The sequence below is a fragment of the Lepus europaeus genome, chromosome 15 (genome assembly GCF_033115175.1).
Source record: "Lepus europaeus isolate LE1 chromosome 15, mLepTim1.pri, whole genome shotgun sequence".
In the NCBI taxonomy this organism is placed as follows: Eukaryota; Metazoa; Chordata; class Mammalia; order Lagomorpha; family Leporidae; genus Lepus; species Lepus europaeus.
This window is the reverse complement of record NC_084841.1, coordinates 59690762-59703710: the sequence shown is the minus strand read 5'-3', so window position 1 is coordinate 59703710 and position 12949 is coordinate 59690762. Positions and strand designations below refer to the sequence as shown.

General features: G+C 40.3%; 1 protein-coding gene across 1 annotated transcript in view; it reads right to left on the bottom strand.

Moving 5' to 3' along the window:
• The window catches only part of ARHGEF28 (Rho guanine nucleotide exchange factor 28), a 330489-nt gene that overhangs the window by 56061 nt on the left and 261479 nt on the right, over nt 1-12949 (bottom strand). The window contains 4 exon segments of the mRNA XM_062212247.1: nt 844-920; nt 2699-2953; nt 8678-8795; nt 9956-10078. Coding sequence (XP_062068231.1) covers nt 844-920; nt 2699-2953; nt 8678-8795; nt 9956-10078 — 573 coding nt within the window.

The window sequence follows — 12949 nt, the reverse complement described above, 5'->3', positions numbered from 1 at the left end:
TGGACTGAGTGTGAGCCTGCAATGGACAGTGGTTCTGAGCACCTGGGGATCCAAAGGGAAGGAAAAAACCTGAAAGTACGGACTTGGGGAAGTCGCTGCAGTTGAGGGCACTGTCAGAGAATGTCAGCATAATGAGCAGCTGGGGGGTGAATCTGAAGAACTGGTTAGTGGCTTCCACCGCTGTCTCCACAGGCAACGGTGGGCGTGGTTTTGCTTCTCCCTCATGGACTGGGTGACAGGCCTCCACCCTGGCACTCTGTCCCCCGGCTGCGCACTCCTAGCACTGTCCCTACATCACACAACTTTCAGGCAGCTAAGGTCGCGTGCCAGAGTGCACCCAGAGTGTCCCAGCTAGGAATGAGGCCTGTCTTTCTCAGGGTAGTGGGAGAAAAATTCGTCATGAGGGGACAGACGAGTAAGCTACCCAGGCTTGAACTCTGCCTCTGGAAAGGGAAGCCAAAGCTGTTTTGTGAGTCTTTTTTGAATGCTGCCTTCTCCAACCAGGGAGGTCCTCTGACCATTGTTATTACCCGGTATTCTATCACCGGACTAGCTCCAAGCCCCAGCCTACATGGTCACTTTGAAATTACCTTCTGTGATATTCCAGAGAGTCCTACTCAGCGTGCCAGGACTGATCAATGCATCAACCTCTCCCTGCACATTTTGTAGGTTTGAATGTGAATTCAATCTGAACACTGCAATCACTAGTAACAATGGGAACATAAAAAGTGTATAATCTTGCTAGTGACCATATTATAAGGGTTTCACTAAGAATTTCAGACATTTCTCATGAAAATGCAGGACCAAACCTATCACAGCACCATCACTTGGCCAAATACTTACAACAGCAGCAAAGATGTATTTCTGGTCTTTTTCTTGTAGAAAGAGCAGCACATCCGTTAGAAGGAGAGCCAGGATATCTTAAAAAAAAATTTACAGGCATTAACAACACACAGTTCAGATGCCTCTAATAAATATTCTAAGTTCATGTTTGGTATTTTAAAAATTTAATAAAAATAAAGACAAATATTCAGGCTAATTATGAAAGCTTTATAAAGATACATATTATGATAGCCAGAGATATAATCCATAAATGTTAGCAGAAATCAGTGTTTAAGGCTGCACGTTTTATGAGTAAACATATCTCCAGCAAAATTTAGTGTTGTAGCTTTCAAAGGGGAAGAAAAATGTCCAATAAAAAAAAGAAGGGTCGAACAAAAGTGAGCAAACCCTTACCTTAAGGGAAAATGTTAATTAAACATAGCAAAAAATAAGAGGACATCAATTACATGAGGGTACTTCAAAAAGTTCTTTGAAAAATAGGATTCACAGGTAAGTTTATTTTAGTGCAACCATTTTTGAAATCCATGCACAGTTCTTTCATAATACACATTCTCCATGGAATCTTTTGAAGACCCCACATATATAGAAACGTGCTGTTTGGTTCATCGAGGTCAGAATAAGGGTTGAAATTCCATACTTCCTTACAGATTGTTCACAAGAACATCTTCACTACAATCGCAAAGTCACCAACAATTGATTTCAAACGGATAAAGAGTAAATGGAGCAAGAAGAATGACAGGTTGTGATTGTGACTTGTTTACCACAACAATGCTGGTTGTCAACCAACAAATCCCATTTCAGACATTAGCTGCAACTTCCACCAAAGAGGGATCACCCTCCAAAGAGTTCTAGTCTTTGAGTAACTAGAAGGTAGCAACCTTTTTCACTCATGCTTACCTGGGAGGTTCTTAAGATAAAGAATACTAGAAAAAAGTAGACCAACCCCATGGTCACACGGCAGACTCATCCCCAAACCAGTAAAATCAGAATCTTGGGGAGGAGACTTGAGCATCAGTGTGAGAATTTGTTTAAGTTCTAAAGATGATCATAGTATGTGGTCAAGGTCAGAAAGCCTAGGTCAGGAAAGGTACTAGTATACATAGAGTCAGTTGTTAAGAGTCGGAACATAGGGGCCGGCTCTGTGGCATAACAGGTAAGGCTGCTACCTGAGAGGCCCACATCCCATATGGGCACTGGTTCCTATTCTGGCTGCTCCACTTCCAATACGGTTCCCTGCTAATGGCCTGAGAAAGCAGTGGAAGATGGCCCAAGTGCTTGGTCCCCACCACCTGTGTGGGAGACCCGGATGAAGCTCCTGGCTCTGGCCTGGCCCAGTCCTGGCCATTGCAGCCACCTGGAGAGTGAATTGATAGATGGAACATTCTCTCATAATACCTCTCTCTCTCTCTCTCTCTCTCTCTCTCTCTCTCCCCAACCCTCCCCACCCTCCGTAACTCTGACTTTCAAATAAATGAATTTTTTAAGAAGTCGAACGCATGGCTTTAGACTCTAACCAGATCAGTAGAGCCAGGCCAATGCTGTCTGCCAATGGCAGCACCGAGGAAGAGTGGCTCACACCAGCACCAGCACACGCCTGGCTGCACTCGGTTACTCAGGAACAAAGGTGACTTCCAGAGCTGGTTCACCTCTGCCTGGATGGCTTGACCGCCCCAGGCTGCCCTGGGCACCCAGCAGCCCGTGGGTGTGAGCACGCTGCCTTGCTCTCAACACACCACATCTGCCCTTTCCATATTTCCAGGCCAAAGACCAACAGAACTCTCAGTTGCGGTCTGTGCTCTGCCGAAGGTGTCGTGTGTGTGCCCGAGGGAGGCTCGGCCTGGCAGGGCCCCGGTACCTTTGAAGCGGCCGGTGGCGGTCTTCCAGTACACGAGGCCGTCGTGCAGGAGGGTCCTTTCTTGGCTCACCAACGCCTGCTTCCTGAACACATCGCCATTCTTGAGCTTCGTGCACGTTTTGTTTTCAATCTTACTGAGGATCTCCAGCCACTTTTGGTTTTTCTCATACTCGTTGACTTTCAGGTCCACGGCTGCCAGCATGTCTTTGATCAGGGACAGCGCTCTGCATAGGTCTGTATGTTCTTCAGAACTTTCTGCTTGGGAAAAAGGAAGGAAGAGCACCAGATGATACGCCGGAGTGCTAGGGAGCAACATTGTTTTTTCCCTTAGCTTTTCAATATAAATGTGGCATCCAAGCGAGAATCCCGGAAGAAAACTGTTGTATTAATTCAAACACGATACCATCCCTCCGCATCCCCCCGCCCCGAGAAAAGAACCATTACATGATTTGGTTAGAAAATGCTTGCTTTGAGCTGAATGATTATTGCCCTTGTTTCAACACTAAGCTGGTTGAGACACTTATTTGTAATACTTTAATTTTTTAAAAGTGCTTTTTAGAAAAAAGTTGTTTGAAAATTAACTAGAAATTGATAGTGTAAACTCTTAAGAATTAGAATATTTGCCAGCTTATAAGAAGATGGAATGCAGTACAAAATTATAAACAGTGCTAATAAAATCATGATGAGTCAACAGATTGGTACAATTCTCCATGTCAAGGTAGTCATATTTATAATGTAAGACATAAATTTAGTATTACCTATATTGTGTGTGTCTGTTGGGTATATTATATTGGCACTGAGAACATACACAGGAAATGCTATTCATGGAGTATCATCTCTGCCCATGTAGGCACATTCTTCCTAAACTTGACCACATAACCACAAACTTCGTAATGTCAATCTCTTCAGTATTTTTTAATCTTAGCGACTAGTCTTTTGAGTCCCATGAGAAATATACACAAGAGCAAATAATTCAGGATAGAAGTTAGCAGAAAGATGAGAATGATGTGAGAAAACTGGCAGCATAGTACAGAATCTAGGTTCTATGTTTTGTTTCTCAATTTTGAGAAAACATGTTCATAATGTTTACAAATTAAGACATATTCATGTCTGCTAGTATGTTTAATATAGACTACCAAAAATTATATTAAGTGTAGCTTAACGTATAAATCCTTTTTTTAAAGTGTGTATTTGGAGTTAGATCTAATAAGGAAATCTTATTTTCAAAGAGAAGTGGAATTAATTGGACAACCTGTACTTCCTGTATTTGGGTGCACACAACTCAGTATTAATTATATCAGAGGAAGTTCTTTAAAGTTCCTAATGGTTAAGGATTGAAGCTCCTTTAATATAAAGGATTGCTTTCTAGCCCTGGAGAAAATAAATATTAAAAACTTTTTTGACCTAAAAAATAAGTATACATACAATAGCTACAAAATTCCATCTGATGTTTTGTTTGTCACTAAACTGTCAATATTTAATGCTTCCAGCAAAAGTACCAGTTAAAAGTCAAGTGCAAAGATTAATCCTTATAGTTTATTTTCATGTCTCCTTTAATTAAGGCTTCTACTCATCAGTATTGAATGGGGAAATTTGCTAAAATTGTTGTGAATTTTTCAAATAAAATTGAGGACGAAATTATAGAAATGCATCTCTTTCAAAGGCAATGGCCGTTATTTCTAAGTTTTATATCCGTTAAACTGGTATAGTTTGTTTACATAATTTATGTACATGGTCATTCTGAGTACTTTTTTCTTTTCAGAAAAACATTTGGATAAGTAAAGCTAAAATAGTCATTTTAAAAATATATAGACCATAAGGACTAATGGGTTTATTTAAGCTATTAAATCATGATTTGAAGGTGGGGGAAATAATGAAATATACTTGTTAACTAGTGTTCCAAACATGTTCTTTGCATTGTCTTTAATATCAAGTGACAGTTAAAAAAAATAATGATTTTATTGATGTGCTATTTTGGAAAGAGAAGCTTGGCTTTTTAACAATCACTGATAATGGTTTGGTGTTTTTTTGTTTTTTTTTTTATCCAAACTGAACTGAAATATGCTCCATACTCCATGTGATACTTTTAAAATATTTGTAATAAGTTCTAATCTACCTTGCATTGAATGTTCTGATCCTTATTCTAAAAATTATGCTGGTATTACATTCAACTTAATGGTTAAATGAAACGGTTTTTATGGCACAAAGATTATTTTTCCACTATTTTTGTCATAATTTGGCTCACTGAGCTACAATTTCTGAAGAAGTCCTACTACTTTGTCACTAAGGACAGGTAAACAAAAATCATCTCACTTTGTATGTTTGATCCATAGAAGGATGTGTGATGTATAGATCAGCTCTTTTTTTTTAACCAGTACAAGCTTTATCTTGGTTTCCAAGTATTCAGAGTGCTGCTGGTGAAAATTAAAATGTATAGGCATTTGGAAATTATATCTATTGGGCAATGTCCTTTCAAACTAGGACCAGTGAAAGCCTTCATTTTTTTTCAGAGCTGAAGGGTAAAAACCACACATTTAAGATCATATTTATTGGTGCATGTAAGCTATTATCCTGTCTTACTGAACTGATTAATGCTGTTGATTGTTGAAATGTGAACTGTAGCTACTGTTGACCTTGTAAATATCTGCAAGAGATGAAAAAATATTTTAAGTTATTGTAAATAAAGATGTATAAAATTCAGTATCAGTCTGCAATGCAGAAACATCTAAGATGTTATATATTGTGTTTCTTGAGAGATGTGTAATATTCCTTAGATGTATCTAGTTACATTAAGATTGTAAATTTCTTTTTGTACAATATAAAAATACACCTTTATTTGGCTTTAAAAAAAAAAGAAAGAAAAAGAAAATGCTTGCTTTGGCTAACAACATGGCGAGTGAGTTCCAGGGAGGGATCTGAGTGTCCCCACGGCAGGAAATGTGCTTTTTGCTAGCGTGGGCTTCCCTTCCCCTTCTCAGACACGGGGACTCAAGCCATCCTCACGCCACACTCCTGAGAACTTCATCCTGCTGCAAGGCCGAGCCCAGTGCATCAATCACTCGACTCATGCCAACAGAGCAAGCAACCATCGATCCCTGTCGTCGCTCTTTAAAACGCTGGCACCTGCTCTTCTCTCCGGATGATCTTAGCAAAATACTCTGGAGTGGTCCTGGAACAGCCAGCTGAAACTCCAGATGAAAGTGAATTCGCGATTTTCTGTCTTTGATGACACCGACTACCTAGCTGAGACTTACTGAAGCCTGGAGTGAAAGGTAACGTTTCAGGAGGTCAGAAGGTGCTGGAAGGAGAGGGAAGGAAGCAAAACCGGTAAAAAAGCTGAAGTTTCTCAAGAGCCCAGAGCTGCAGAAATAAACACTTGGAATTGGCAGCCGAGTGGCTGAGAGCAAGTCCTCCAAAAGCTCTAAACACTCCCAGGATCTAACTGTCTTCAGTGGACACAGTGTTTTATCAGGGACCGATCCTGGCATCTGCCTTCACAGGGCGGATCTTTATTCTTCCTATTGGCAAAGAGTACACCCACCACTATAGCGCACCTGACTTCCACTAAACCCCTCTTTTCCAAATAAATAAATAAATAAAAAGTTCACTTTTACAAAAAGCATCTCATACACAGGAAAGAGAAAATCAAAGTTGGGTTACAAGATGATAGCTAAAACCAAGAAAAGGCTCCAAGTCCTTTGACCTTTGGGGACAAACGACCACCTATGGAAGGCTGTGCTACTTTAAGTGTAGCAGCATCAGCCTCACCTGGGAGGCTGGTGAGAAATGCCTGCCTTGGCCTCTGCCCCAGACCTACTGACTCAGAATCTGCGTGTAAACCAAGTCCCCAGATCAGGAGAATGGCTGATGAAGTGTGAGGAGCACTGCCACCCTCATCATGGGAGCCAGTGGCCCAGGAGCCCAGGGAGTGACCCACCACCAGTAAGGCCTGGCCAAAGGAGGGGGCCTCCATCCAGCTGCCATGCTGACTGCCCCTGAGGAGCCGCACGTCACCCTCATCAGTCCAGATGTTCAGTCCGCAATCAGTGGTGCTGTTCCCCAGGAACATGGCACGGACTGGCTCCTGGAGTAGCACTAGCTAGCTAATGCAACTCGACAGATTTTTAGTCCTTGAAGTATTGCAGTAAGCTTAAGAAAGGGAATACAAACAGGCTGAAAAGGCTTAATTTTATTTAAATTCTTCTGCTGACAACAAAATTTATGTTATTCTATTTCTGTTCAAATTTTGTTGTTAATTGTAGGGCACAATAAAAATGAGACATAAGAGGACCAGCATGGTGACACAATGGGTTAAGCTTCCACCTGAGATGCCGGCATCTCATATGAGTGCCAGTTTGAGTCCTGGCTGCTTTTAATTAAGCTCTCTGCTAATGGGAAGGAGGCAGAGGATGGCCCAAGTGCTTGGACTCTTACAACCCATGTGGTAGAACAGGATGGAGTACTGGACTCCTGGCTTCAGCCTGGCCCAGCCCCAGTTGTGGTTGCCATTTAGGGAGTGAACGAGCAGATGCAAGATCTCTCTCTCTCTCTGCCTTTTATTTGAGAGGAAGAGTTACAGACAGGGAGAGGGAGGGGAGAGGGAGGAGGAGAGAGAAGGGGAGAGGGAGAGCGAGAAGGAGAGGGAGGTCTTCCACCCTCTGGTTCACTCCCCAAATGGCCACAACAGCCAGAGCTGGGTCAGGCTGAAGCCAGGAGCTTCTTCCAGGTCTCTCACATGGGTTCAGGGCCCCAAGCACTTGGGCCATCTACTGCTTTCCTAGGCCATAGCAGAGAGCTGGATCAGAAGAGGAGCAGCCGGGACTCAAACCAGAGCCCACATGCAATGATGGCACTGCAGGCAGTGGCCTTACTGGCTATGCCACAGCACCAGCCCCTAAATAAATCTTTTTAAAAATGGAACATAAGGAATAGATGTTACCATTCATGCCTGAATTTAGTTCTAAATGTGACTAAAGAAATGGAAAGAATTCATTGTGTGTCTACTCAGGCACACCCCTTCCAAGAAAGGGAAAGATGTTAGAGGAGCACAGAGCATCTCATTACTATGCTAATTGTTTCTAAGTCAACTGATGGTAATGAAGGCAATAAAACCAGCTCCCACCCAGGGCACTGTGTTTGTAGGAGGTCCAGCTCTGAGATATCCTCACTTAATTCTCACAATGATTTCAAGAGAAAACCAAGGCTCAGTTGATGGACTTGAACTGCTGAATGGCAGGGGCAAGCAGATTCGATGCCCACACAAGGTCACACAATCCCAACCCAAGCCCTTGTTGGTAAAATACCATGACCACCCGAATCATAACTTTTATGAAAGAGCAATATGCTAGTTTGAGGGGTAGGTATTTTTATTTCTCCAGCCTCTGCACTGATCAGTATTTACTTTTTCATAGCCTTCTGTATCAGCCACTGCACTAGACATCGAAATCCAGCTGTGAGCCAGAGACACACGGGGCCTACAGATGTCCCAAGGGGCTTACAGGCCAGCTGGTGCTTTACTGGCCTCTGAAAAGGTACTCGGATGTGACTCCTTAGAACTTCAAGAACTGACCAAGTCACAGCTCATTCATACAATCACTCTCAATCTAGCAATCCACTGCTCAGGAGAACTGACATTTGGTGACAGGATCAGTGGCATCTCGCTTCACTAGACGGCTGGGGAGCTAAGAGGGAGATGAGGAAAAAGGGGCGCTAAGGAGGTTTGGAACCGGGGCAGAAGGAGAGGCCAAAGCAGAGTCGAGGTATGAAGAAGCCTTCCAGGTTCGAGATCACTTGTAGGAATTCAGATTATTAACCACGCTGCGTCATAAAAGAGAAGGCCTCGAAAAAAAATTCTAAGGCTGTACCAATTTCCCCATAATGAAAACCTTCAGGAATTAGAAGCCATAAGCATTTACGGCTATTGATGACACCACGGCTACGTTTAACCTACAAGCGTTTGTCCCAGAAGCCATCACTCACCCTTTGTGTACTGCAGTATCCTTTCCACCAACACAGGGTACTTTGTGATGCGCTGAGTAACCAGCAGAATGCATTCTGGAACTCCTCGGCGTCGAGCCAGCAGATTACTGTTCCACAGCTAAAAAATACGCACAGGCATTTTTATATACACAAATTCTACCTGGATGGACTGTCTAGGTGCGAATGTAATGATAGGAACCACCAGCAACAGGATCATTCTATTCAGATGTAACATCGAATCCATCACCAGGAATTAAAATGTGATGCGCAGTCACTAAATTGTATACTTTGTCACTAATTTCAATACCCCAGCCTCTCCAGGGTTTCAGGAAGCTTCAAGTTACTCTTGAATGGATTTGTGGCTAATTCCCATGGGGAATAAGTTCCAACTCCTAAGTGCCAGGATACGTAGATAGCAAAAATTTTTGAAAAATAGTTCGAAATCAGAGTTAGATTTTGAACACGATTTTGCAGTTTATTGCGTGTGCATGTGTGTCTTCCTCCACACTGCTTATTACCCATTATAACAGTTAAAGATTCCTCTCATTAGAGCAGCATTTTTCTAAAAATCTCCAAGTATCCCTTAAGCATTCAACTTCTTACACATACATGGGAAAAGAGGGAAGCAAATCTGGTGGCATTCTAAAAAGTGAAGGCAAAAATTCAGAACCCAGGATACTTTGTTGATTAAATATCTTCAATAAATAAATTGGAATTAAGATTAAAGTTAAGAGAAAAAGTCTCCACATACAATATGTGAGCCCTGATTGGATCCCAATTTAAACAATCAAGTTTGATGAGATAATCAGGGAAATATGAAAATATCAAGGAATTATTGCTAATTTTATAGTATGACAATGCTGCTGTCATTTCTTAAAGATACATCACCTATTATGGATAAAATTATATGATGCTGAGGATTTGCTTCGAACTAATTGAGCAGGGCTTGAGTGGAATCTGCGTTTATTTTTATTCTGGTTTTTCTCATCTATAACATGTCAAGGCATGGAACAGTTTCCCAGAATATTGCAAATATCCCCAGAAGTTTGGAGGACATGCCCTCACAGATATAAGACAGAGAAGGAAATGAGCTGGGAAAAATATTTTACTAACACAGATGAAGATATTTTCCCTGTTTGCCACAAAGCCTAACACTTTCTTCTCCTTTCCCTGCAAAACAGCACCTAGATGTGCACCTGCTTAACTCCTGTAATACACAAGCATGAACTGTCCCCCAGATGGGCCAACCACTTGGCAATAACGTTGGGAAACACTTGCCTTAATAAAATTCTGAAACTTCTTATTCTGCTGGAGCTCTTTAAAGAGGCTAACGGCCTCTTTGTGATGGCTACAGAATTCTCCATATATTTTCTTCATTTTGCTTGCGTTCTCTTCTGAAAACTGAGAACAATGACAGCATTTCAATAACGGCTTTAAGTTTAGTAAGTTCCAAACACAGAAAAGAACATGCGATTTTCATATATTTCAAAGTGTTCTTTGCAAATAAGTAATAAGCACCACAGAATTTCTGAACGCAATGGCTTCTCTTTCCCAGACGCTTTTTAAATTAAATTACAATTTAAATTAGAGTACTCTTGGGGTACTAGTAATATTTTGTTCTTAATTTGGGTGTTGATTATGAGTGTGACCAGAGGACAAAGAACTTATTCATCTGTCTATTTATGTGCATTTCTTGGTCTGTATAGAGTATTTCAATAAAATGTCTTAAAGGAAGTAGTTCAGCAGTAAGGGCCAACCTAACCTGATCAAATCAATATTACAGTGAATTAATGTAATTATCATATTACAAGTTGGAAGGCACTTGGTGTTTTTCTATCAATTTTTTAGTTTTTCTGTAACTTTATCATTCCTATTTTTAGTTTTTGGACTTTCATAGATTAAAGGAAGGGTATGCGACAACATTTGGGGACCTTGGAGAACTCTGTCCTTTCCTACAAATCACCTGTTGGCATTTACATCGGCTATTGACCACGTCCATGAACTTGGTCCTCGGCAGAGAATTTGATTTCTGTCCACACATCACAAACAGATGGACAGGCAGGCTACTCACAGCCGAGATGAGAAAGAATGACAAATAACCAAAATGGCAGTTTATTAACTGATAAAGGAAAGCAGAAATGTGGATTGGACGTTACAATAAGCCTGAACTATAGAAAAATCTACACAGGAACCCACTTAGAATCATAAGCTGCTATAGGAAGAATTAGCTCAGTGTCTGGAATGCCAGTGTTTTCAAATCATTGCAACAGAAACCAGAACACATCCTCCTCCCCTTGAGAAGTGAAATGTCCATCACCATTTCCAGCCTTTCCATCTTCACTCAGAGTCTGCTCTGTGCTTGAAGACAGCACTTCTCAAAAATGATCCTCAGACTACTTAAAATCACTAAAAAATCCACATGGGCACAAATATGAAAAACACATACAGGATGAGATTTGTGTGCCAAAAGCAATACAAGGCCAATGAAGGCAATGACACATGTAATTAAATACCAAGTTGCTGGATTGGAAGACTCAACACAGCAAAGAAGTTAATTCTCTCCAAACTGTTACACATGTGTAATGCAATTCTTATCAAAATTCCAGTGAGCTTTTTGTAAATACAGCCAAGAGTATTCCAGAAATTATATGAAAAATAAAAGGAACCAGAATAGCTAAAACAATTTTGAAAAAGATTCACAAAATAGAAGAATTCAAGCTTCCAATTTCAAGATGTATTGTATTGCTACAGTTAAGATCAGCAGAACCCATATGTCCAAATGATTTTTGAGAAAAGTGCAAAAGCAATTCAATAGAGGAAGGATTTTCAACAATAACAATAAAACATCAACTTAAAGTCTCACATACAAAAATTAACTCAAAACAGTAGCTAAACTTAAATGTAAAACATAAAATTATAAATATTTTAGAAAAAAATAGGATGAACTCTGGCATCTATGGCTACACAAACAGTTCTTAGACTTGAAACCGAAGACAAGATCCTTAAATGGATAAAAATGATGAGCTGGATTTCATCAAAATCAGAGAATGAGAATACAAGTTAAATAGTTGGAGAAAATATTGGCAAACCACTTATCTGACAAAAGCTAATATCTATAATATGTAAGGCAACTCCATTTTCAACAATAAGAAAACAATCCAATTAGAAAACTGGCAAAGATGTGAACAGATGTTTTACTGAAAAGATTATACTAATGACAAATAAGCACATGAAAATACACCGTCATTAGCCATTAGGAAAACGCAATTTAAATCACAATAAGATTTACACCTCTCAGACTAGCCAAAATCAGAAACAGTAATAATGCCAAATGCTGATATGGAAGCAGAGAGACTGTTGATGGAAATGTAAAATGGTTTGACTACTTCAGAAACCAGTAGACAGTTTCTTACAAAACTAAACATGCAACTACTATACAACCTAGAAATCTTCCTGGGCATATATCCCAGCAAAATGAAAACTTAGGTTTGTACCAGTATCTGCAAATGAATGTTTATAGCAGCTTTCTTTATAACAGCCCCAAACTAGAAACATGACCTTACACAAGTAAATGATTAAACAAACTGTCTTATGTCCATAGTATGGAATACTATTCAGCAATAAAAAGCAATGAATCACTGATAAATACAACAGCCTGGATAAGTCTTGAAAGAATCATGGTAAGCGAAAAAAAAAAAGCCAATCAATATTTTACATGTGTAGTCCCCATTTCCATAATGTTATTGAAATGACAAAATTATAGAAATGAGAACAGATTAGTGGGTTGCCACAGGTCAGGGAGAATGGCCACAGAATATTTCTTGTGACTATATCAATGTCAGCATCCTGGTTGTAATATTATATTATAGTTTTACTAGATGTTCCCATCAGAGGGAAAATAATTTAAAACATGAAAAAAAATTTAAATTTTCCAAATCCCAGATCCTACAAGAGCAAAACCACTGGGTGCTGGAACATAGGAGTCTTCATTTATAACAAGCTTCAGGTGATCCCTACGTACATACCTGAGGTTGGAAATTATTGGATTTTGGCTAACCTCCCCCCCCCCCCCCCCCGCCAAACTTAAACTCATCATTTATTAACAGTATACTACATTAGTTTTTTCTGTGTGCACATCTTTATGTATGAGAGGATTTCAAAAAGTACATGTAAAGAAATGGAATTAAAAGATGTTGATTGGGGCTAGCGCTGTGGCTTACTTGGTTAATCCTCCACCTGCGGTGCCAGTATCCCATATGGGCACCAGTTTTA